Source organism: Paroedura picta, chromosome 12 (genome assembly GCF_049243985.1).
Source record: "Paroedura picta isolate Pp20150507F chromosome 12, Ppicta_v3.0, whole genome shotgun sequence".
Lineage (NCBI taxonomy): Eukaryota > Metazoa > Chordata > Lepidosauria > Squamata > Gekkonidae > Paroedura > Paroedura picta.
Genome location: NC_135380.1, coordinates 21,080,154 through 21,106,043, shown reverse-complemented (window position 1 = coordinate 21,106,043; position 25,890 = coordinate 21,080,154). Strand labels below are relative to the sequence as shown.

General features: G+C 44.1%; 1 protein-coding gene across 4 annotated transcripts; it reads left to right on the top strand.

Annotated features, from left to right (window-relative positions):
• Window positions 1-1,900: 1,900 nt before the first annotated feature.
• Window positions 1,901-25,881, top strand: POLR3D (RNA polymerase III subunit D). 4 transcript variants are annotated; one of them, XM_077306686.1, is made up of 10 exons: window positions 1,908-2,041; window positions 3,266-3,354; window positions 5,406-5,574; window positions 12,825-12,868; window positions 13,348-13,499; window positions 15,444-15,568; window positions 17,528-17,699; window positions 20,673-20,935; window positions 21,664-21,816; window positions 24,109-25,881. In XM_077306686.1, the coding sequence occupies exons 3-10, from the start codon at window positions 5,416-5,418 to the stop codon at window positions 24,229-24,231; spliced, it is 1,191 nt and encodes a 396-aa protein (XP_077162801.1). In that variant the 5' UTR covers window positions 1,908-2,041; window positions 3,266-3,354; window positions 5,406-5,415; the 3' UTR covers window positions 24,232-25,881. The 4 variants fall into 4 exon arrangements, with proteins under 4 accessions (XP_077162804.1, XP_077162801.1, XP_077162803.1 ...); XM_077306688.1 differs by having other exon boundaries at window positions 1,930-2,041; window positions 3,230-3,354; XM_077306687.1 differs by having other exon boundaries at window positions 1,948-2,041; window positions 3,227-3,354.
• Window positions 25,882-25,890: the final 9 nt, after the last annotated feature.

Sequence of the window (25,890 nt, the reverse complement as noted above, 5' to 3'; positions counted from 1 at the left end):
AAAGAGACTTTTCCTGCTTTCTCAACCTTTTTACCACTGAGGAACCCCTGAAACATTATTCAGGCTTTTGAGATCCCCCGGAAGTGATATTAGCAGGCAGCACATTTCAACCATGCTCCCAGAAGTCACAGGCCACTCCCAAGGACAGGAAATCACAACACTGAGATATTTACAGATGATTAGTGAACAGAACCATACCTAAACTCTGGGCTGGCTAGTAGTTTGCTCTTCTTCACTAAAGGGAGCCTGCTGCTCAGTCGCCTGACGCCCCCCCCCCCCCCGCAATGCCAGAAACAGGGCTGGAGCAGGTCTATGTCACTCCATGCCCCCCCCCATGCCAGAAACGGCTCAGTGGCCTATACCAGTGGTCCCCAACCTTTTTATCACCAGGGACCGGTCAATGCTTGACAATTTTACTGAGGCCCGGGGGGGATAGTCTTTTGCTGAGGGACGCCGCCGCCTGAGCCCCTGCTCCACTTGTTTTCCAGCCAGTGCCCCTGACTTCCCGCCGCCCGCTGGGGGGTGTTGCCAGCAGCAGCTGCACAGTGCCATGGCCAGGGGGAGCCCCAGCCATGGTGGTCACTGGAGAGCACTAAAGGTGAGCTGGCGGCAGAGTGGCAGGGCAGCCCCCAACGCAGCAGCCAGGGAGGAGGACGAGGAGACGCCATGGCCCGGTACTAAATGATCTACGGACCGGTACCGGTCTCCGAACCGGGGATTGGCGACTACTGGCCTACACCACTGGGCCAGGAACAGGGCTGGGGCAGGCCTATGTTGCCCTATTGTCTTCCCACACAATTAAAATGAAAGTCCTTGAGGCCAGGGATCTACAGCTGTTTGGTATTGCTTAATTGGAGAGCCCGCTTGGGAATGTATTCAGGAAGGCGGTCCCTCAGCAGGGCCCAGACCACATAAAGCATTAAAGGTCAAAACCAAGACCTTGAAATGGATCTAGAATTGTCAGAAGCCGCAACACCGGTCTTACATGGGCTCTCCATGGCATCCGTGTGAGAAGCCAGGCAGATGCATTGTGCACCTATTGGAATTTCAGGACCAGGTTCAAGGGTAGGCCTGCGTAGAGCACATTACTGTAATCAAGACTGGGGGTGACAGTTGTATGGATCATAGTGCCTAGGAATATTACTTAATGGGCACTAAATGTTATTAATAAATTAATACATTTTGTGCCCTGAGATGGCTAGTCTGAGAGAGGCAGTAGAGAAATAAAAGAATAAAGAAATAATGTATTTTTAAAAAGAGCAGCAGCTCAAAAATGACAACGGAGAGTGGCAGCTAGATCCCTCCACAAGCCTTCCTTCCAGAAAATTGGGATCCAAGTCTCATAGATTGCCATAAGTGAAGAGAGATTCCAGGTGGGAGCTGTGTTGGCCTGAAGCAGCAGAACAGAATTCGAGTCCAGTAGCACCTTTAAGACCAACCAAGTTTTATTCAAGGTATAAGCTTTCTTATGCACGCACATTTCTTCAGATACAGTAAAATCCGAAGAAGTGTGCTTACACATGAAAAGTTTACACCTTTCATAAAACTTCATTGACCCTGAAGGTGCCACTGGACTCAAACTTTGATTAACATGAGGAGCTTTCCGGAGTAAGCGTGCCGAGGAATGCAACAACACAATTACACCTAACCCCCCCCCCCCCCCGTACACCTTCGTTTTCCTCAGCATTACTTTGCAACCGGTGAGAAAATCATGTTATAAATAAAACCTCCATCAAACTCTCCCTCGGCTTCCTGCCCTTCACGACTGGCACCGAAGGGAGCACGGGCGCATGAGCCGCTGCAGGGAAAAGAAGGGAAGGGCGAATTGCCCTTAAAAAACATGGCGGGACAGCTCTTTTCCCTTCTTCGTCTTAGCCTCAGAACCTGAACCGCGACGGGGAAATGCCGTTTTCAAAGATGGCCGCCCGCTTGTTTGCGCATGCGTGTTAGGGGATGAGAAGTTCCGCGTCCTAAATAGACCACCGGCTTCAGTGTGGCCTTATTGGTTTCGGAGCCTGCTGGGCGACTGTTCTCCTTTAATGTAGGTTGAGGTTTGGGGGCACAAAGGGGTGGCTGGCGACTAGTTTGGAACGGGGGGGAGAAGTGCTCCCCTCTCCCCCCGCTCGTTCATGTGTGGGGTCCGGTGCCCTCGTGGGCCATTGGGCCTGGTCCAGGGAAGGGCTCCCTACTTACACGCGCTCGTCTTGTGGGGCTGGGAGGGCTGGGGCTGCTGCCGAAGCTGCCGCGGGCTCAAGCCAACACCTTGTGAGGCAGGAATATGCGTGCCTGCCGTCCCATCCTTCTCCCCTCGGATGGAACGGGGGACAGTCAGTCACGGAAGCTTCTGCCACAATGAGTCTGTTGGCCTTTAAAATGCCCGGGAACTTGGGGGGGGGGGGGGAGGCGGTTGTGGCAGCACGAAAGAAAACGGGTTACCCATCTGCGGAGTACTACAGGCTCTGGAACACTTTCCATTTGGGGGAAAGGCTTTTTTTGTTGTTGTCAGAACAAAAAGGACTGCAGGGAGGTGTGAGAGATGAGTTTTTGTCAAGTAACATACGGAACAGGAGAACAACTTTATTGGCACAGCACTAGAATTCGGGGTCGCCAAGTGAAATGGGTGAGCAGTAGACTCAGGGTCAGAAAGCCCTTATTGGCCTAAAGACAGGCAAAAGGAGTTATGTTGTCATTTAACTTATGGAACTCACTGCCACAAGATGTACTGGGACAGTTGCAGAAATAGGCTTCAAAAGGAATTTGGGGGGATTAATTGATCCAGTCTCCAGGTTCTGAGGTAGTCAACTGCTACCCATTGGTTGCCGGCTGAGGGTGGGGCCCCCACCCTGGGACACCCAGTTGCTTTTATGTCTTACTTGTTGGTTTTCTGGAAGAAATTGACTGGCCACTGTTGGAAACTTCTCTGATCCAGGCATCATTTTATAGTCCTACAGCTTGTATTCCTAAACATATGAGCTGCTGCTTTTTGGACTGCTGCTGTCATAATTATTGTCATTAACAGTAATGTGTCTGTTGCCATGATCAGCTGGGGTTATACAGAGGTTTATTTCAATGCATCCTTGTATACTCTGAGCACAGATATGTCTCCCACCTTCCAAGGATCTGTGTCATTAGGGGCTAGTTCATAAGTGCAAGCCTTCTGATTTTTACTTTTTCAATGTTATATTTTTATCTTCATTTTGGTATTGTTTATTTTGTGGAATGAAAGAAGATAAAGCTTCTGAACAGAGTTTCTCAATGTGTTAAGCTGGGTCCTTGAATAGCCACACACCTTCCAGGCTTCATCTTCAGCCAGTGCAAATCCTGAATATTGCGTGCGGACCAGATTTTTTAAAGGTAATAAATTGGTGAGCTGACCAGACCACAAAGGATTAAAGATGAAGAGTAGGTTTTACTTTAATTTTAGTTGGGTCCCCAGTAGTCATACTGAGCAACAATTCACATGTGTATGAATATGGAAGTGTATACCTAGAGTTAAAAATTGTTGGCCTTAAAGGTGCCCTTGAACTTAAACTTTGTTCTGTTCAGACACACATGGTTATGCATCAGAATCTATATTCCCACAAGGAACAGTGTAAAGGGGTACATTTGGAAATATATGTTCTCCCTAAGTCAAAGCTTTGTCACAGTTAAGAGCCTGTTTCCCTTATGTCAAAGAACTCAGTAGAAGAGGCCAAGAGTGGAGTCTGTTCTGGTTTGCATGGTCAAGACTAGAGTGAAATTTTGAAAATTCTGTTCTTCTAAATTCTGTATTAAATTCTGTTGGTGGTGATGTGGATCCAGTGGTAATTTCTGTGTGATGGAAGGCAGATTCTGCAAGCAGAGAAGGACTTTCCTGACTTCTACTGCAAGCTAAAGTGCTGTTTCTGGAGGACAAAGGAAGGAATCACCAACCTTTCTCCTCATTCTGTCCATGGAAATCATCTGCTGAGCCACCTTTTCCCCCAGTGGGGATCCAAAGCAGATAATGTTGTTCTCTTCCATTCTCACAACAACCCTATGAGATTATGCTAAGAACTTGTGACTGGCCTAAGGTCACCCAGAAAGCTTCCATAACAGAGTTGGGAATTGAATCTGAGTCTTACAACTCTAATCTCTCCACATAATACTGTCCATTATTATTTTAGTTGGAGTGTTGTGCATTTTTGTCTGCTGCAGAATCAGCAGTTGATTTCCAGCCACTTGAGGCCATTTGTGACACATCGATGCTAGCTAACCTTTAGGATAGTTTGTACCTGTATGTTATATTATAAATCTTATGTACACAGCTGGCTTACCACAGAGAAGCAACTGGGAGGTAACACAGGCCAAGTTTTCTTCCTGACGGAAGGGTCTTAAACCATGTGAGGCACATTATCACCTCTGGGCGTTGTGCTATGTAGTAATGGAGCTTTGACCTTAAATTAAGGTGACCAGATAGTCCCACTTTTGGAGGGACATCTGGGGGCACCTGGCAAATTGTACGTATGTTGAAATTAAAAAAATATATTTTACAATACTATTTTTGCGTTCTATGAAACTTTTTGTTGCTCCATAGACCAAATTTTTAATCAAGACCCCCCTCCCCTGGTCAAGGGTGTCCCACTTTACCAATGTTAAAATCTGGTCACCTTACTTTAAATAAAACTAAGAGGTGCTTAAAATGTTTAAAACATGGGATATATACCTGTTCTAACTACTCTCCAGTTTGTCTGCTTGGGATGTCTCCAGGGCTTATGAACATTTGGTTGCCTTTGACTCCCACAGACCCAATGGCTGCTAGGTAGGCACTGGTTTTCAGTAATAGTACTCAAATTAGATTTGGGGAATCCCCAATGAGGAAAGAAAAAACACATTTGTCCAATTACTGCATGCTTGTGTACCAAAACTACAAACCTAGAAGACTGGAAATTCCTACATGAACAAATGTTGGGGAATCAAACTGGTTTGTGTAATGCTTCTTCTTAATAATTTATAACATTTGGAAAGGGCTGTTTTAACATTGTTAGTATTGTACTAACTAAGTGGTACATACTTCAGATTCACGGTAATCCTTTTAATAAGCTTGTAAGGTAGACCAGTGTATTTATTCCCACAGCAAGGACTGGGTGGGCACAGGTAGAGGGATGGGGATATATTTAAGGTCGTCCAGTGAACTCATGACTCAAGTGAGATTTGAACTTCAGTCTCCTGCTCATAGCTTGTACTGTTATTGGCTGCACTACCTCACTAGCTTGTGAAGGAAGGGGGACACTGAACAGTAAATGAACACATTTACTATTCTAATAATATTTTTTTATTTAGATGGATGAAAAAAATCATAGATGCCTATACAAATGGAATATCTGCTCTGTGGCATATATAAGGTATATTCTTTTGTCTTTGACGATTCTATTTTCCTTTGACAGATAACCCGAGATGTCTGAAACAGGCAATGATCCTGGAACCCCTGGCTGCAGCCGGTCTACACTCTCAGCTGCACGAGGGTTAATAGGGAGGAGGACTGCTGCCCCCATTACTCCTGGCCGCCTGCCTTCCATCCGCTCTCGAGACCTCACTCTTGGTGGAGTGAAAAAGGTGAGTGTCTGGCTGTATTCAGATATTGTGGTGTAGCTCAGTTTATAAATCACAGTTTAATTAAATCCTAGATATCTGAATATGGCTTTCCAAACAGTGGTTTGTTTGTGGGTGTTAAGCTGAGATGCCAAACCACAGTTTGTGCCTTGTTTATTAACTGCAGTTAGTGCTAACTATGGTTTCTCATTATGTCTAAGTTTTAAAATATTACCAGTTTGTTCAGTATCACTACCTTAGCTGTCTAGCTGTTCCTACTATCTGTGTTATTTTGTAGGATACCTCCAGCCTTACTTTGTCTTCTCTCCACTTGCCACCCACAGAGATGACTTACCAAGGTGGACTGTATGACTTTAGCCTTTACATATATATTTAGTTTTGTTTACTTACAAAATGTGTATTCCCCCTTTCTGCTCTTATGAGGGCCACCAAGAGGAAACTTAAAAGGTAGTAGCTCAAAAGATCTTGTTTAATTTCATGTTCTCCTCAGTGTACTGATAGACATGATAGAAATTATTTCACACAAAATGCTGTTTCAGTTAAATGCTATTTCCAGTTCACATACTAACATATGTTCCTACTCTTTTCAGAAACCCTTTGTATCCCCAGATTGACTGATGCAGCCCCATAATCACATGTTTCTTTCCAAATTTTTATTTTATTTTGGAAAGAAAACAAAGTTAGAGACTGTGATGCGAAGGTGATTATCTGTGTTGTTAAATTTATACCAATCCTTCAGCAGCTGCACTGGCTACCAATTGAATACTGGATCAGATTTAAAGTGCTGGTGCTCGCCTTCAAGGGCATAGCAGGCAGAGTCTTGTGTACCTCAAGGACCGTCTGTTTGTCTATACCCCCAAATAGCAACTTGCTCTATATATTCCAACAACCTGGTAATCCCTGGCCCCAAAGAAATTCATCTGGCCTCAACCAGAACCTTCTCCTCCGTGGCCCCAGCCTGGTGAAATGAGCTCCCCAAAGAGATTAAGGCCCTTCCAGAGCTCAAACAGTTTCACTGGGCCTGTTTATTATTGTTCTGTCGTTATCTGTGGTCATCAGTTTTCTCTGTATTGTTCTTCTATGTTCCATGTTAACCACCCTGAGCCTTAGGGGAGGACGGTATATAAATGTGATACATAATAAAATAAATAAATGAACACTAATGACCAAATGTGCCCATCTGTTAGACTGTTCTCAATGATCTGCTATTTGTTATATCAGTTATAAAAAGGTAAAGGCATCCCCTGTGCAAGCACTGGGTCATGTCTGACCCTTGGGGTGACGCCCTCTGGTGTTTTCATGGCAGACTCAATACGGGGTGGTTTGCCAGTGCCTTCCCCAGTCATTACCGTTTACCCCCCAGCAAGCTGGGTACTCATTTTACCGACCTCGGAAGGATGGAAGGCTGACTCAACCTTGGGCTGGCTGCCTCATGGGCAGAGCTTTCAGACTGCATGTCTGCTGCCTTACCACTCTGCGCCACAAGAGGCTCTTATATCATACCTTCTTTAAATTGTTTACAGGGTATTTTTCAAGCTCTATATTCCATGTACACTGCCCAAAGATGCCAAGTGAGGGGCAATATAAAAATTGAACAAATAAAAATGAAATAAACAGATCTGAAGCAGATTTTAAAAGTAGTAATGCAGTGCACTGAAGTGGTTGGGCAAAAAGGGAACAGGTGGCTCAGCTGAGAATGACCTGTGGTTCTCTTAGGAGTCTTGGGCTGCCTAAGATTTCCTGTCTTTTCTCTTCCTGTTATATGGTTGTTATAAAGTTTTAATTTTTGGTTTTTGCTTCTCATTGCTCTTCAACTTTGAAACCTGTCTTGAGAAGAAAGAGCTGCAGACAATAAATGCAGTAAATAATAACTAAAACTGTGGTATGATGGGGAGCATGTCAGACAGAATTTCAAGTCTCCACTAACATGGAATTCACTGGGTGAATTTCTCTCTCGGCCTCACCTACTTTGCGTAGTTGTTGTGGGGATAGAAAGAGGAGAGCTTTGCATGCACCCTGAGCTCCTTGGAGGAAGGGTGGGATAGGTAGGTAGGAAGTGATGCTTTATCAGTGGCTTTGTCAGATCTTGGAATAGCTTCCAAAGATACTTGGAGGTGGAAAAGGAGGTAAGCAGTAGATTGGATTTAGATTGCAAACAAACTGGTCTGTTATGCATGTCTGGTATTTCTAGTGACTAATTAGAGTTAGTGCAAAAAGAGTTCTGTTATAAACAAATCAGGGCTTATTGTAACATCTGAATAAAGCCCTTTCTTTTAAGGATAAAGATTCCACCCCTCCCCCTCTAATTAGGTTGCAGTTATAAAAAGAGGTAAATAGTTCTGTTGTCTGATCTGGAAGTTTTCATGTTGATGAGTGATCAGAATTGACAGTTGGAATGTGTGATTTCAGTTCATGGCTCAGGTTTCCTTGTGGCCTTGGGCAAGCGTGGTTGCTGATGTTTTGTTTCCTCAACTATAAAGTGGGAGTAATGCTTTATCTATCTACTTCAGCACTAAGGTTTAATTATCTCTAAATGATATGTAAGCTTCTGCTCATTTATCTCATCTTTCTGATTGCTGGAAGCTGGGAAGAAGTGACAGCTGATGTGTGGATTATTCAGTACCTTTTAAACACTTCCTCTGATCCTTTAGATAGCAGATAATGTGAAAGCTTGATTTCTTGTCTTAGCCATTAGTATCATTATAACTCTAATTCCAAACTTGGTTGCAAGGTACGGATAAAAGACTCTACAGAGTAGGTTCGAGTGTAAATTGGGGAGACTCTTGTGCAGGAAGGAAAGGATGCAGGGAAGAAGTGAGGCTATGTAGGTTGTCAGGAAGGGAAGGAGGGATGGGAATGGAAGAATGCCGTTGTGGGGGACAGCGCAAATGCGCAAACATGCCACGCATGCGTGTTTGCGTCCGGCCTCAGCTCCCTCTCCCCGCCCCTCCAGGCCACAAGGAAATCGGTTGCCGAAACGGCTGATTAGCTTGCGGCCTGGCAAGCTTCTCTCCCCCCCCCCTCCCAAAGCAAGAAGCTTGCCGGGCCACAAGCTAATCGGCCGCTGAAACAGATGATTTGCTCACGGCCTGGCGAGCTTCTCACTGCAGGGGGGGGCCGGAAGAGGGAGCCGCGGCCCGGCACCGAGAAACCCTTTTCGTTTCTCCATGATGTTCTAATCTCCTCTGATGATTATGATGTTATCCGTTCAGTCGTGTCTGACCCTCGGTGATTCTAAAGTTTTCGCCATACATTTCTGTCAATGACGTTGGTTCATGGTCATCCCTGTATTGGCTTTGATCGTGTCGAGCCAGCGAATCCTTTACAAAATGATGTGGAAATTATGCCTTATACGTAGAAATTTGGAAGACCCCAAAGTTTTAAGGAAAATACTCCTTGGTTCTGGAAGTGTACTGGTGCTGTCTTGAAAGTCTTTAGTTCTTTCTGATCTAGTAATGAGTATATGGACAATAGTAGTGCTTAAATTTGCTTCCAGATAAACATCATCTGATCATGCTTTTCAAACATAGCAGTCGTAGAAAGTTCGTACGGCTTTTGAATGGTTACATTAATCTGTTTGGGAGGAGCCCACTAAGCTGCCACATTACCTGGATGACCCTCAGAAGCTAAGCAGTGTCTGCCCTGGTTAGTAGTTGGGAAAGCACCATGGAAGTCCACGATCGTTGGACAGAGGCAGGCAATGGCTAACCACCTCTGAACATCTCTTGCCTTGAAAACCTTACAGCAGGGGGTGGCCAGTCAGTGGCTTTCGAGATGTTGACAGTCCATGGACATCTGAAAAGACAGAGTTTGGCCATGCCTGCCACCACAAGTGAATTGCAGCATGAAGGCACTTTCCACCACCACCATCATGATGTTGCCTGCTGCACAGACAGACTATTAGTTCATCAACGTCTCTTGACAGGCAGAGGCTTTCCAGGGTATCATGTTGAAATCTTTCATATCCTGCTATTCCTTTTAGCGCAGAACCTAATCCTTTGAGACTTTTTGCATCCAAAGCAGATCCTCTACTGCTGAGCTATGTTCCCTCCTCCGAAAAACCCACCAAATCCTTTATGCTAATTGCCATAGAGATTACTTTAATGTAGTCATGCAAGAACTGCACCCCTCCCTGGTTTACAAACAGCTTTCATACGAGATTTAACTGATTTTTTTTTTGCATACCAAGATGTTTTTAGGATTCGTTTCCACCATGTAATTTTTTTTATTGTAGCGTCCCCACTTCCTTTCTTTCAGTCTGAAAACAATGAAATAGGTGTCAAATAATGGCATCTGGAAAGATTGCAGCGCTCTTTAGTCATTTCAGTGGTAATAAGTGTGAAGTACTTAGTGGCTTTTAAGCTGTATGTAGAGCTCTGAAATGCAGCCAGACTGGTTTCAGATGAAGCTTCCTCAGCCTTTGTCATTCCTGTTCAGAACACGTTTTTCCAATCCTGTACTGTCGAATGTTCAGGAATTAATCAGACATTTTGATCCTCTTGTGTAAATTAGCCTGCAAACAGCAAAGCTATTAGTAATATCGTTTGAGCTGTGATAAAGAAAAGGCTGGATACCAAACATGGTTGGAAGAATGCTGGGCACATAATATCCAGAAATCTGAAATATTTTTCCCTACACCTCTACACAGGAATACATGATATGATTATAGTACAATATGAATACATAAATAAATACATATATATGAATACAAACATAATATCATCATATAAATACAGAAGACATGCCTTGCTTGCATAGAAATATAGCAGGAAGCTGGTCATCTTACAGTTCATATAGTAAGAGGTATCGGTCTTTGCTGTAGTGTACCACAAAGGTGCCTATATATACTACTTTATTAAAGGAACCCAAATTCTGTGTCCAAATAAATCCTGTGATCTGTCTACAATTTGTAACTTAAACAAATTTGCTTAATTTGCAAAGGGTGTTTGATAAGAAGAATGGAAATAACATGCAGTACTTTACAGCAGTGGTCCCCAACCCCTGGTCCGGGGACTGGTACCGGTCCGTGGATCAGTCAGTACCGGGCCTCAGCTCCTCCTCATCCTCCTCCCTGACTGCTGCCTCACCAGGTCACCTTTGGTGCTCTCCAGTGGCCACCATGACTGGGGCTCCCCTTCGGCGTGGCACTGTATAGCTGCTGCTGGCAGCGCCCCCCAGTGGATGGTGGGAAGTCAGGGGCGCTGGTGGGAAAGCAAGTGGATCAGGGGCAGGTGGCAGCAGCGACATCCCTCGGCAAAAGACTACCCCACCGGGCCTCAGTAAAATTGTCAAACGTTGACCGGTCCCCGGTGATAAAAAGGTTGGGGACCACTGCTTTACAGTATTAGTATTTTACTATTTTAACAACATGGAATGTGTAAGCGATAGCATATAACGTTGTACTATTTGGTAGTTGGAATTGGAATTGGGAACTTTGAAGTATAAATTCCTTACACAACAGTCCTAACTAGCAGTATACCCTTGTAAGTTCATTGAAGTCTGTTGGCTGAGAAAAGTGTAACTCTGTTCAAAAGTAGTTCATAGTCTGAGGAAGAGTGTTTGCACTCAAAAGCTCATGCCTTGAATAACAATTTGTGGGTCTTAAAGGTGCTACTTGACTCTCATTTTGTTGTGCTACTTCAGACCAACACGGCTACTCATTTGAATCTGTTCAAGACTAGCTTCTCTTTTGTGGACAGATTTGTCGCAGCTTAACAATGGGTATAGACCAGTGGTCCGCAACCTTTTTACGGTTGTGGCCTGTTGCCAAGGGGTGGGGGGAAGAGGGTGACCCGGGGCCCACGCAAATGCGCATACGTGGACCCGCCACACATGCACATTTGCGCATGGTGGTGGCGCAAACACGGATGCGTGGCAGTTTGCGCATGCAACTGCAGCGCATGTGTGTTTGCGCTCCTGGCATGCGCAGATGCACATGCGTGGTGGGTCCGCGCATGCGTGCTTGTACCACCAGCATGCTGATGGTCGCGCTTCCCTCTCCCCCCCCCCCCCCCCGCAGCGAGAAGCTTGCCGGGCCGCAAGCTAATCAGCTGCTTCGGCTGTGGACCGGGGGTTGATGACCCCCGGTATAGACAACATGTTTTCAAGGCTATATCTATAGAACATATAAGAATTATAATTATCTAGTGCTGTAGGTTGTTTTACAAAAATATCTTCATAATATGCATTTTTCTTTAATAAAACCTTGAAGCATTTAACTTATTCCAAAAGAGAAAAAAGTTCATTTCTAACAGGTTTTTAAAGTGCTTCTAATTATTCCTTTGGGAAGAAAAATGGAAAAACAACTAGTGGGAGGAACACATTTTCTGGTTCTTCACATCAGCTTTCACATCTCTGGTCCTTTACCTGCAGGGAATTCTACTGAATTGTCCTCTGTGTATTTGGGTCATTTTAATCCCACCCTTCCTTTGAGCAGTATATATACTTCTCCCTCATTCTGTGCTCGCAACAGTCCTGGAAAGTAGGCTAGTCTGAAAGACAGTGACTAAACCTAGGTCACCCACAAGCTACCTTTCAGTACAGTCATAAACGGAGTTACATTCTTCTAAGCTTACTGACTTCAATGGAGTCAAAAGTGTGCAACTTTGTTTAGGACTGCACTATATGTCGTGCAAGGCTTGGTACAATGTCCACAGAATACGGTTTGCTTGAGAGATTTCACCAAGCGTCTCCTAATCCTTGAGCAGTGATAATGGATAGGACTTTGCTTTTTCTTAAAAAGTAAGCAAGTATTGATTCTCAGAAAGCTGGACTTACGACTTCTGTGTGTGGATGGAATATGAATACCTGTAGCTGTCTACATTGCAAAGCTGTTTTTGAGGATTGTGTGCAGTAACTGCATTTAGTGGCCAAGGAAATGAAAATCACATGCAGGTGGCACCTATGCTTTCTGAAGATCACTTAAGCGATGGCAAATGTTGGCTTTTCATTTGGAGAGCTATATGTCTGTCGGCAGTGGACACTAGAGAGATGAGATAGAAGCGATGACTAGAAGTAAAGGTCAGGAAGGGTCTGGCAGACCCACCAAGCACAGAAGAGCTAAAGCTCTTCAACAGATGCTTCCTCCCCCCTCTGAAATGAAGCCTGGAATACTGTGTTTCCCCCCAAATAATTGAAAATTCCAGATTTATCAGAGGCTACATACTACATTCTGTACATTTCAAAGAAAGGTACAGCCTTAAATTCAGTGGAACCGATGACTTTCTTTGTTTTTTTCTTTAAATTTTCTATAGAAAACCTTTGCCCCCAATATAATTAGCAGGAAGATCAAAGAGGAGTAAGTATCTTTATTCTATTTCTGTTGAGTCTGACTGGGTGAATGATGTGCCTGATGAAGTTATGATAAAGAGGCAAGACTTAATATTCAGGAATTATTCAGGGCTAGAACAACAGGACCTAGAAGCCATGTGCTCAGGTGGGATGGGGTCTACTAATACTCCTGGCCCATATGGAGATGATTTTACCTCCCTTTTCTTATTGCTGTGCTAGCTTACTATGTGCAGGGAACTCTGTTTTATTAGGCAACAGTCAAATGTATCCTCCTTCCCCTGTACTATGAAGGGTGTATGGCATGCAGGAAGGGGTGTGTGGCATGCAATTTCTGCATGTATGAATTTGCTATTATTCATGAATTAGTGCATGTCAAGCTGCAGAAGGACAATTTGGGAATTTTTTTGAATCTTATCAAGACACATCTTAAGTAGCAAGAATAATTTTGCACTTTGCTGTAGCTTGATTTGGTCTGCTTTTTCTTAGGCCAAAAGAGGATGTTTCCATCAAGAAAGAGAAGAAGGAACGTGATCGAGACCGGCAGAGAGATGGTCACGGACGAGGACGAGGGAGGCCAGAGGTCATCCAGTCTCACTCCATCTTTGAACAAGGGCCTGCTGAAATGATGAAGAAGAGAGGTAGGTGGAAGAGTTGAATGGACATGTCACTTTGTGGCCTGGATTTTGAGAGCCATCCTGACCAGTTATTTGCTCATCTGTTGACTCACTGGGGTGGCGTTGGTGAAGTTTACGTTTTCATTTATTTGTAGTCATCTTTTCTAGATGAGGTTCAAGGCAGATTGCAAAATTTAGCAGTGTAATAAGAAGTATAATAAATTCTGTAATGAAGTTGGAATGCGCAGAAAGTGATGCAATGAAAACAGCGTAAGGGATGACATAAGAAATGCAACACTGGATTACAGAAGGGAGAAACTATGCAGTAAAAACAAGAAACACTTACAATGAAGAGTGCTATGAATTGCAGCCCTCAGCCCTTTGTCAAAACATCCTCTTGTAAATGTTGTTTTACTACAGCCCTGTTCCCTTTATAAAAATTGCCTTCTGAACAACTCTGGTTTACACTTTCTTCAGCAGCATAGAAGTGTGGGAGCCTCCCCGGTCTCCTTTGGCAGGTCATTCCTCTAACTGGGAGCTGCACTAGACAGTGCTCGGGTTCAGGCAACTGCTGATCTTGCACAGTTGCAGGGTCGGAACTTCAGCAGACTTTATTTATTGTAAACCACCCTGAGCTGCAAGGGAGGGTGGTATAGAGTAGCTCCAAACACTGTGACAAATAAACCAATTCGATGATTGCAGTGGATGGAGTGTAACGTATCAGTAGACGTATCGTGGTCCGATTGGAGAGAGAGGTCCTAGGCTGTGAAGGGACCGGAGGTGAAACTCAATATCTTGAATTTAACCTTGGAAATAATTGGTAACCAATGGAGTTATTGCCTCTCAGTGTATGAGATGGGAAAACGAATGGCATACTTTCCAGAACTGGAAGAAAGTGCCTTTATGAATCAAGCCTCCTCTTCTTATGCAGCTGGCTACAGTATGCCCCTGCCAACATGCCTTCAACTTTTGCCCTGTCCACGCACCACAGCTGCTTTATGGCACTGTATTGTTCTCTAAAGCCTGCTCAGCAACAGCAAGGAGAAACCAAGTATACCCTTTTAGTTTCTCCATTTTGGGGAAGGGAATGTTGCTGATCCAGGATGTGCCAGGTTTGGCTTCCCTGAGTCTGCAGCTGTGGCTCCCGTAAATGAGATCACGTACAGCTAATTAGATAACTATTTAGCAAACAGTTTGACATTATGTAAGGTCAGGTAATGCTGTGATGTCTTTGCACTTCAGGAAGTCAAACCACATGCCAATCAAACATTTATTCAGCTGTAAGTCATAACAAGCATGTTAAACATGTTTATATAATCATATTAGACAGATTCTGCTTTACATCATATGTGGGAAGAGCATGTTATTGTCTGCAGTGCCTAGAGATTATAGATGCTTTATAAATAACAGTGAGAACTGTTTAATAAAATCTTGCATAGGCCAGAAAGATCCTCAGCATTATTACATCAGTTCACCGAATTAAAATAGCCCATTGAACAAAATACTGATCCTCAGACATCAAATTCTTTTACAGCACAAGATATCACCAAAGGACTGAGCATTTAGCGCCATTGACAAAATAGGGGGGAAATTTTTTGGAGAAAAGCTAATCATTATTTCCTGAAATAGTGGAGCACTTTGCAAGGAAATGCAAGAACTAAATTTATCTTGTGCTTGACGTCTGATGGGAGCTCTGACTCATGATAGCTGATGCTGGAGTAGATTTTGCTAGGCTTTAAAGGGCAACTAGACACCTTTTTTACTTGGGGCATCGTCCTGTCCCTTTGTTTTAATCCTCCATGCTTGCCCCCTCTTTCTCTGCATGCCCAACTTACTGTAAGTACACAAGGCTGACTTAATTTGAGTAGCTGGTGACTCCATTGTGCAAACCGCTCTTGGCTGCGGAGTACGAAGGACGTTATAGAAGTAGAAGTACCTCTTGCTGTGCGATTCTCCATTTCCTCACAGGTACCTGGGATAAGACTGTGGACATGTCTGATTTTGGCCCATCTCACATCATCAACATAAAGAAGGAGAAGAGGGAGACAGACGAGGAGACAAAGGAGATCCTCCGCATGCTGGAGAAGGATGATGTGAGTTTGAGACTGACAGTGTTTGGAGCTACTCTTCTTGTTTAATACGGAGTAGACACACAGAGAGACAAAGGCGACACTGATAGCCTTGGCATCCAAACCCTCCCGTCTTTCTCTCTTCCCATGGGAGACAGGGTTGTCTTTCCCGTTTTTGAGGCCTGCACATGAAGATACCTTATCTTGAGTTCATCCAAGGAAGTGTTGTCTCCTCTGGCAAGCAACAACTCTCCAGGGTCTCTTTCATATCACCTATTACCTGCTCCTTTCCATTGGGGATTCCAGGTGTTGAACCCGAGACCCTGTGCACACAAAGCAGACGCTCAGCCAGTGAGTCACAATCTCCTTGGCTACACTGTTGGAATCGTTAATTTCCCCCTCCCCTATCCAGTTCCTTTTTCCCAGCATACAGAAGATTTCAGAATCTGTTGTTTGCTCAAGGATAGAGGGGGAGGAAATCGGAGGGAGCACATCACTCTTCAGAATGTGGCTTGGAGGACTGGGAATGTGACATCCAAAGTGTCCATGGGTTGGATCTTAATTAGCTTTTCTGCTTGACTACCCAACAAGGCTGTGCCTTGGGATTTGCTTGCAAAAAACCTGTGTTGGCTGGAGGAGGGGTGAGATTGAATGGGAAAGCTGGCTGGGCCCAACTCCATATTAACATTGTGTATTAGTGCAACAACTCTTTAATGTACTGGAGTTACTGGACAGCACATGTCTCTCTTACACTTTTAGAGGAATTTCTCTGCCCTAAAAATGCTGCTTCAGAACAGTAAAAGCTGCTAGCTGTTGATGAATTTCATGCAATCTGAGACCATGTGAACTTCTTAACGTTCTGCACCAAATTCCCTGTTTTTAACATTGCCCATATCATCTACATATTTAATTCTGAACATGGCTAATTCTGTGGACCCATAAATCCAGAGACTGGAGTCATGAACAGACAAAACAGTTCCTTATATAAAACTGAAAAAGTCCAAGGTTTGCAGAAAAAAAATTAAATCTAAAAATATATATACATCGGAGGTTAAACTGTCCCAATTTATAGAAGTGGTACTTCTAGCTTTAAGAAGCAAATGCCCTCAGCGGCCCTTGCTAGGCAACGACAACAGTAATGCCAGCCTTCAAGCCTTGGTTTTTGTCAGTAAAAGGGAAGGAAAAGTGGACTTTCCAGGGCTGTTTTGAGGGAGGATTCTTCAGGGTCAGGCCCAACCACAAGCATCAGGCAACTTTCTACCATCCAACTTGCATGACTCATCCAGGCCTGGTTGTATGTTACTGTTCAGTCATCCCATAAATGCCAGCGTGGTATAATGATGGCTTTGGGCCAGTCACTTGTTCTCTGCCTAACCCACCTCAAATGGCCATCGTGAGGATAAGATGGAGGAGAGGAGAATGATATGAGCTGTTTTGGGTCCCCATTGTGAAGAAAGGCAAGGTACTAATGAAGTATAGCCAAAGATAGGGAGCAGATAAAAACTAGGTGGTAAGTGGGTGGAAAGGAGAGAAGGAAACTGGAAAAGGTGAGAACATGGGGGTTGCTAGAAGGAGGGAAAGAAGAAATAGTGTGGGGATGGGAATATAGAGTAAAGTGAGGGGTGTGTTCCGTGCCCCTCCCCCACACAGGGCATTGTGGGTTCCCCACTGTGCAGCAGAGCCATAGATTTCCTAGGCAGAAGCAGCCCAAGCAATGGAAGGAGGGGAAGCTGAAGACAAGGATGTCAGATAAAGCCAAGTTGGCTCATCAGTGGGAAAGAGAGAAGGAAGGAGGAAAAATGGGAGAGGCTATGGAAACTGCCTAGGAAATGAAAAGAGGAAATAGTCGGGAAGGCTAAATTAGATGCACCAAGCAAGTACTTGTGGTTCTCCAGCTTGTTGTATAAGTTTGTTATGATATTAAAAATAAAAGCAACAGGAATAGCTCTCCTTTGTTCAAAACTCTCTTACCCCTGCTTTTAGTTCCTTGATGACCCAGGCTTAAAAAATGACATCCGGAACAAGCCTGTTCAGCTTCCCCTGGCCCATTCTGGCTGGCTTTTCAAGGAGGACGGTGATGATCAAGAGGATGTGAAGCCTTTGAGCTCCAGCACCAAGGAGGAGATGATGGAAGTGGACATACCAGCAGTGAAAGGCAAGTAGTCCAAAGTAGGAACTCAGAAGTTGAGCTGTACAATAAAATATTATAAAAACAGTAATTATTTAATATGGTGCACAATTTAAAAACAGAATAAAACCTACATAAAAACTATACAGAACTAATTGCACATAAGACCAAACACGTTTCTACCCTACTGGGTCTTCTTCAGTGGTCAGAATTATAACAATGCACTCTATATACAAAGTCTGAACTAAGTATAAAGTGTAGCTGAGTGGGATCCTGGAAAATAATGAAAAATATCAGAATGAGCATGATTAAAAAGAGGAGTCTAATATGTGAATCATTCAAACATGAGTGGTGACTTACTGTAGATTATGGCTCCAACCAATATGTAAATTATTTTGACTTTTTGGAGACCACCTCCTATGGCATATGCCTAGGCTCACCACTCTGTAAAAATAATAAAAATAAGAGACTGCTTTTGAAGAATTAAAGAGTAAAATTGCCCATATTACCAACAGGATGTCCCCATACATACAAGTAGTCCAAAGTAGCCATGGCGGTTTATTGTACTGCCTTTTGGGGATTGTATCATTGAATGTAACTGCTGCATCTTTATTGCAAAGAGCTGTCCTCTCCATTGGAACATCCTGCAGTCCCAGACATTTCAGAGCTGCCTTCAAATGCTCATCCTTCCCACTAACCAATCCCTTCTGCTCCTGTTAGAGCTACTTTCAAATGGCTTTACAGAGAATGAGTTCTACAGGTAGAAAACCTCCTCCAGGCCAGTATCCACTTTAAGTAAATCCTAAGGTTTAGGAGTACCCAATATGACTTATTTTTACATACAGTAGACCTCCAAGCAGAACAAGCAGCTTTTGAAATGCCCTCAAAGCTAAATTAGGCACATCTGCATGTCATAAACTTTTTTCAGTGGCAAGAAGAGCTGGTGGGGGTATTTGGATTAGAGCAGTAGTGCAGGGGAATGTGTTCAGCCCTTCCCCATGCTTTCCTGGTCAGACCCCCTCCCCCAGTCATTTGTACACATGAAGTTGCCTGCTGTCTTAAGGTCAATATTGTCTACTCATAACAGGTTGTTTGCTCTCTCAGATCTTGGATAGGGGAGTCTTTCCCATCCTTGCCCTTAGCTGGAGATGCCATACTGAGTTTGGAACCAACTGCATGGAAAACAGATTCTCTGTTATGAGCCATACCGTGGCCCCACCCTTCATGGGGAAATGCAGTCTTGCCATACAGGAATATTCCATTCCATTGCAGCAAACAATAGCTGAGGATTGTTGGCAGAGGTTTTGAATCATGAAAGACTGCTAAGGGAAGAGAGTTTGAAACACACGCACACAGTCCTCTCACACGTCTCAGGCCCCATCTGGGTCTTACCCTAAGCTTCTTTTGCCATTAAAAAAAGTTAGGAGTCCTAATTATGCTGCTTTCCATGCAGTATTTGGTGCAGCCACAACTCCTCTCTAAGAAACACAACCTCAAAGCCCCACTACCTGTGCACAGAGCGAGTTGTATTGGACTTTGGATCCCAGCAGAGTCCATGTTGCAGGAACCTTCTCAGCTACAGCTAGCAGTCACTCTGATGATACAAGCAGCTAGAGTAGCACCTAATCTTGTGCTGCTAACCTGCGGAAGAGAAAACTAGGTCCTGTAAACCCCTAAGGTATCTGTGGTTATCTGTGAAGGTAGCCTGGCTGTTTGTTGGCTGGCCCTCCACAAGCTCGAACTTGGTGTGCCATAACAACAAAATAGCCTTGTCACAGAATATTGGGACTGGAAGTAAAATTGTCTCCTTGATACTTTTCTGTGATGTGGCTGCATCTGGAGTACCCTGTAAAGTTCAACCCCCAAATGGGTTTTATGGGATTGGAAAAGGTATAGAACTGGATAACTGATATGACCAAAGGTTGGAGTTCTTTTCTAATGACCGAAGTTTAGGGTTCTTTGATTTAGGGAAGATAACTAAGGGGGACGTGATAGAGATTTAGATCATTGGGAACAGTGTGAAGACAGCAGATAGAAAACTTATCCTTCTTATAGAATAGTCAGACTCCCATTCAATGACATAAACTGGCACTATTCAAGAGACACAAGGAATGTTTCTGTATCTAATACAGTTTTTAAAAATAATTAACTGCCACAAGATTTGGTGACAGCCATGAACCTAGGTAGATTTTAAGCAACATGAGCAAATAGATTAACAGTCGTAGATGTATCAGCAGTCACGAGAATTATTTATAAATTGCATGCTCTGTAACTCTACACCTTTTAATTGTTTTGTTTATTTTTATTTTTGTCCTTTTCTTCTTCACGTGGACCCAGCGTGGCTTATCCCATTGTTCTCCCCTCCCCTAGTTTATACCTACAGTGACAACTTTGAGGCTATGACAGTCCTGAAGTCCCAGGCAGGCTTTTATGGCAGAGCAGAGATTCAAATAGTGCTGTCCCAAACCCTAGTCTGACATTCTGACCACCTCGCTACACTGATTCTGAAAGCAGTCATGGGGCAGGGGGCTGTTGCCTCTATGCTCTTCCTGTGGGCTTCCTCTGCAACATTTGGCTGGTCACTGCTGGAAAAAGGATGTAGATTCAGTTCTGATTCAGCTGGATTCCAATATCTTAGCCTAGCTAAACTGTTTTGCTTCTGCGTTAAGGAGCTGTCCTGGGTTGATGTACACAGGATTTGCTTTTAAAAAAAAAACCCTGAAGTCATCTCTTCTCCCTACAGCATTTTTGATTAGTGTACTTCCTGCTTATTCCTCACACCATGGAATAATCCAAGGATGTTTTTTTGGTCTCCACTCTTTAACACAACGTAATAATGGAAAGCATGAGTTTGGAAGCCTCTGTTCTAAGCTCAATTACAAACTCTCATGGTTTCAGCTCAGTCACTGTCTCTCAGGATGCTTTTGAGCAGGAAGGTTGAACTTGTTTGGCTTTTGAGTCCTTCCAGCTCTGTGATCCTGACTGTGCCTCTTGTCCTAGTGAAAGAAGAACCCCACGATGAGGAAGAGCCCCTGCCTGCTCGCAAACCGTCTCTTGCAAAGGCACCCCCTCCCTTCCCCCAGGACGTATCCATGGCAGAGCTGCTGCAGAAGCTGAGCATCAGCAAGGAGGATGAGTTGCTGTTTTTGCAGCTGCCGGATACGCTGCCAGGACAGCCACCCACCCAGGATACCAAGCCCATCAAGACTGAGGTGCAAAACGAGGATGGGCAGATGATGCTGATAAAGCAAGAGAAGAGCCAGGTATGTGACTAGAGATGAATATGTAGTCCTGATAGAGGAAGTAGTATCGTAGAACAGGATGGAATTTTGCCGCTTATATTGCCAAACTAAGGACTGTAGGAAGGACTCTGTGTGTGTCTAAAGTTCTGAAGGACAAAAAAGCTGCAGGATGTGATATTAGACTTGGATGTTAGCTTTCTAAGGACCTTGGTTACTTTAAAAACAATTAACTTGCCTTCTTTACAAAGATACACTTGAAAGTGAGCAGGCGTAGATGGATGCCAAGCAAAAAGCAGAGTAATATTTTTCACTGGGAAAAACAAATTTAACGCCATAGAATGCAGGCTGATGGGTCCTTACAAATTAGGAGTATTACATTTTTTATTTTTTTTAAATTGAGGTTGCATGTAACTTCTGTCAGTTTTGAGAACATGCAGCAATTCCTCTGGCTTCTGCTGAAAGTGTCTGATGGCAGAGGTTTCATCAGTGCCCCTGATAGGTATCGTTCTGTCCCAGGGCAAACAGAATAAATTATGCAAAATATGGAGTCATGTTTAACTTATCCTGGTCTCAGGATTATGTCTGGACAACTTGGGCTTGTGGTTTTGGTATATTAAGCACAAACTACAAATCATACTGATGAAAAGTCAGTAAAGGCATAAGAAACCTAGACGTCACTTTGCGTTTCTTCCCAGGTGCCCCAAAATATAGGAGCTGCTTGTAACTTGTCCCCCTTTCTGTCTTTTCAGGAAGCTAAAGATGCTGAGAACATCTGCACCCTGGGGGACCTATCAGAAGGCCAGGTGGGGAAGCTGATGATCCGCAAGTCAGGAAAGGTGCAACTCGTGCTCGGCAGGGTCACCCTTGATGTGACCACAGGGACTCCATGCTCCTTTCTTCAGGTATAGGTAGCACAAGAAACATCTCTTGTTGTACTGGCCTAATCAAAACAGTTGGTGAGTTTCCTTCAAACTTCTTGTTCTCTAGCAGCAGGAGATGAACCACAGCAGAGAACAGTTATCATCTTGCCCTGCTTAGGGGCTTTCTGGAGGCATCTTATGGGCTCAGTGTGGGTTGCAGTAACTTGTGGAGGGAGACTTGGTCTGATCCTGGCTTCTATACTATAAGCAGATAAAAGCCCATTTCACCCATTATGTATTTAGAGGAACATCTGATTGGTAAATGAATAGTTACAAATGCTTGTCTTGGGCAGAGGGACAAAGTAGCCATCCAGCATTAGATGCAGCTCTTTGTAAACTGGATGCCAAACCTGGATTTACTGGCTATGTAATATGTGAAAAGAGCCTCTTGTGGCGCAGAGTGGTAAGGCAGCCGCCTGAAAGCTTTGCCCATGAGGCTGGGAGTTCAATCCCAGCAGCCGGCTCAAGGTTGACTCAGCCTTCCATCCTTCCGAGGTCGGTAAAATGAGTACCCAGCTTGCTGGGGGGTAAACGGTAATGACTGGGGAAGGCACTGGCAAACCACCCCGTATTGAGTCTGCCATGAAAACACTAGAGGGTGTCACCCCAAGGGTCAGACATGACTCGGTGCTTGCACAGGGGATACCTTTACCTTTAATATGTGAAATGACCTCAAGACACCCTTCAGTGACTCTTAGGAGACTTAGGAGATTACTTGTATTAGTGCTTGTTGAGCAGAGTACAAAAATTGTATCAGTCATGAAGGGGTGTGGGGGTATAAAATACACTTATGTAATTACTAGCTTCAAAGCCCGTTCCTAAGTACCTGCTGCTGACTCCAGGCACTGAGGCATGTCTGAGAGCAAAGAGGTTAGAGTCCAGGAAGGGAGGGCGGGAACTGCAGGGGCGGGGCCAATCAGGGTGCAGCCAGCTACATCCTAATTGGCCCTATTCCAACTTGGACAGCCGAACATGTTCCACCACCCAGGCTGTTTCACAAATATATAGAGGAACCATGGATAACGATGTATGTATGTATTTGTTTATTTATTACCTTTATATACTGCCCTCCCCTAAGGGTCAGGGTGGTTCACATGAAACTTAAATAAGAGCAATACATCAAACTCAGTGAAATGCATATGATGAATCAGGCTTTAATCTTTAACCTTGATATATTGGTTTAGACTCCAGTGTATCATAAGTGTTATTCTTATGGCTATAGATTTATGCCGTTATCCAGAGCTGGGTTACTGGGATGGGCGGTATAAACATCTAATAAAATAAATATCCTTTTGGAATCTATTTTCAAAATACATTTAAGTAGGTGATGGAGAATAATTGGGTCTCCCTACTTCCCTACTCTTTTCTTGGCCAATACGGCACTTTACAAATTCATAAGTTACACTGTCATAACTGACATAACACATGGGTGCTTATACCCCTGTTACAAAATGATCTGTATAAAGTATACTTCTCTATCAGTAATTTGGAACAGGAGCACCCAAGCACTTCAGAATATTTTGTTGCCTATCTGCCCAGGCAGACTGTCTGCCCAGGTGAATTTCCATTGGGTATTCTAGCCTAGCGATCCCCAACCTGTGGGCCGCAGACCACATGTGGTCCGTCGACTAACTGGAGGTGGGCCCCGAAGGACGCCTTCCCCCCCCCCCCAGCCTTTTACTTCATCCACGGTCCGGCAGGTGCACATGGGACTATCTCGTTGCAGAGAAACAAGCTCAGGGTTTCCATTGATTTGTCATTGTCATGAGTTAAAATTTCCATGAAAATAAAATGTTCCTTATGTTCACTGTTGTGGTGTGCCTGTATCTTACTTTGAAGGGATGTTTAAACATTACCATAGCGACCAGAGTCAGAGAGCGGTAGGGCAGTGGGCCTCAGTAAAATTGTCAAGTGTTGAGTGGTCCCCGGTGATAAAAAGGTTGGGGACCACTGTCCTTGCCTACTCCCTAGAGAAGTCACAACAGAAAGGTGGAGATTTTCCTGAGGGAAAGTATAAGTATCACTACATGCATGTTTCCCCATGTCTCATCATGATCCGAGACTGGCAGAGAAGCATGCCTAACACCACTGTGTGCAGTTAGACTGTCAGGGAAATCTCTACATGTAAAAAATTGCTTTCTCTTAGTGGTTTACTAGAGTCCTAGTAGGACCACTTCTTCAGGGGAAAAACCCTTTAGTCAACCATAGGTGTGTGTTGTTTGCAGCATTGCAGGGGTTTTGGTTATAACCTTTATTTTATTTTGTTCTTGGAAGGAGCTGGTGTCGGTGGGCATTGGAGACAACAGGAGTGGTGAGATGATCGTCCTGGGCCATGTGAAGCACAAGCTGGTCTGTGCCCCAGACTTTGAGTCTTTGTTGGAACACAGGCATCGATAAAGAATGAGCCATGGCAGAATCTTCCGGCCCTTCCGGAGGGGTCTTCCTAACAGCAGTATCTTTGGCTGCCCAGAAGTGCCTTCTTCCTGAACTGATGGATGTCGACTTTCCTAGAGAGGTCTAGCCGTATTGCAGTGGACTGGAACAACATGGCATTTATTGCATTTGGGCACCAAGAGCTGAAAAGCCTCTTGCAGTGGAAATCAAAGGTCGGTGCAGACCTAGTAGCTTTGGTTAGCAGGAACATTACTTACATGGTACAAAACTTAGCATTGGCATGAGCAGTCCCAAGAGCAAAGACCAGTGGGGGGTATTTGAAACCTGACACTGAGATTGGCTGCTTGGGAGCTGTTGAATGCAGAATGTAGGAGAAGTGGGTTTGCCCCCATTTAAGCCCTTAGGATGAAGCCTGTTCCTTGTGATTTTCTAAGGAGTTGTGGCAGCCGCAGATTGCAGTTGTAGCAAAGGGGGATGAAGTGTAGGTGTGTGGGCGTATTCCCAAGAAGCAAAACCGATGTGATCCCCCAAGACATTTTCATGATGTACTACCAAAGTCTTGAAGTCTGAGTCAGTTCAGAAATTTGCATTTCAAAGTTTGTTCTTTTGAGCAGAGGCAGAACTTCTGTGTTTTGTTTTTTTTTTAACTATGCTTTTCAGACCTTGAGGCTTTAGCAGTGCCCACGTAATATGTGGCAAAAAAACATGGCAGGCTTCCTTGGATGTATTACGAAATGATACAAAGGTAAGCCAGAGAGGGATGTGTTGCCTGCTTTTGCTCTCATCTGTCTGAAATTGCCCAGTACCATAAAACCCACCATCCATCTTACATGGTGGGAATGGTGATTCAGGCCACAACACCGGTCTAGGCTTATTTTCTCTCTTTCGTCTTACTGTCCAGACATCATGTCTGCACAATAGACCGTCTTTTTCAGCAGCTGGGAGGAAGAGGTGCATACAGAAAGTGGTGCCAAAATAAATTTATCACTAATCATCTCTCAAAGATGTGCTTACTGAGAATTGTGCTTATCAAGCAACTGGTTTTCGTCAAGGGCTGCCTTGCATTTCTCCCCTCATTGTTGGTCCTCCCCTTTCTCCCCTCATTGTTGGTCACTGTGGTTGATTGACTCCTTATGGGAAGAAGACATTCAGTGGTGCCAAATGCTCAGGTTTTGGGGATACAGCAGAGCAACCACTGGGATCTATAGATAATTGAGGATTTTGGTGGAATTGCATAGAAACAGCTGAGTTTGTGACTGAATACTTGTATGATTTTCTCATCAAGCAAGACAAGATATTTTCATAACTAAATAGTACCCTCAGTGTTCTCATTTCGATCTGGGTGCAAAGATCTGGTTGACTTCTTCTCAGCTGTGCTGTTTTTCTGACCTCAATGGATCCTCCTTGCATCTTCTGTTTGCCCCACTGAGGCAAAGCAAATAGTAATGTGGAGTGGGGGAATCTGTTGAGGAAAGTTCAAGCCACTAGTCTGCCACACCATGGCTCAAACCTGAAAAGCTGCTGGTAGCAATTAAAAACTTCGGAAATCTCTTCAAGGGTTACTTTTATCATTGTTTGATTGGCCTGCGATTGTTGCAGTGCACTGATGAAGTTGGACTCTACCAGGTATCAATAAAATCATACTGAATACAATGCAAATGT

Excerpts from the sequence above, each read along its gene's own strand:
- POLR3D (XM_077306689.1), top strand. The coding sequence starts at position 5,416 with ATGTCTGAAACAGGCAATGATCCTGGAACCCCTGGCTGCAGCCGGTCT. Across the intron at positions 15,569-17,527 it reads GCATGCTGGAGAAGGATGAT|TTCCTTGATGACCCAGGCTT; the intron begins GTGAGTTTGAGA and ends CCCTGCTTTTAG. Across the intron at positions 21,817-24,108 it reads CTCCATGCTCCTTTCTTCAG|GAGCTGGTGTCGGTGGGCAT; the intron begins GTATAGGTAGCA and ends TGTTCTTGGAAG.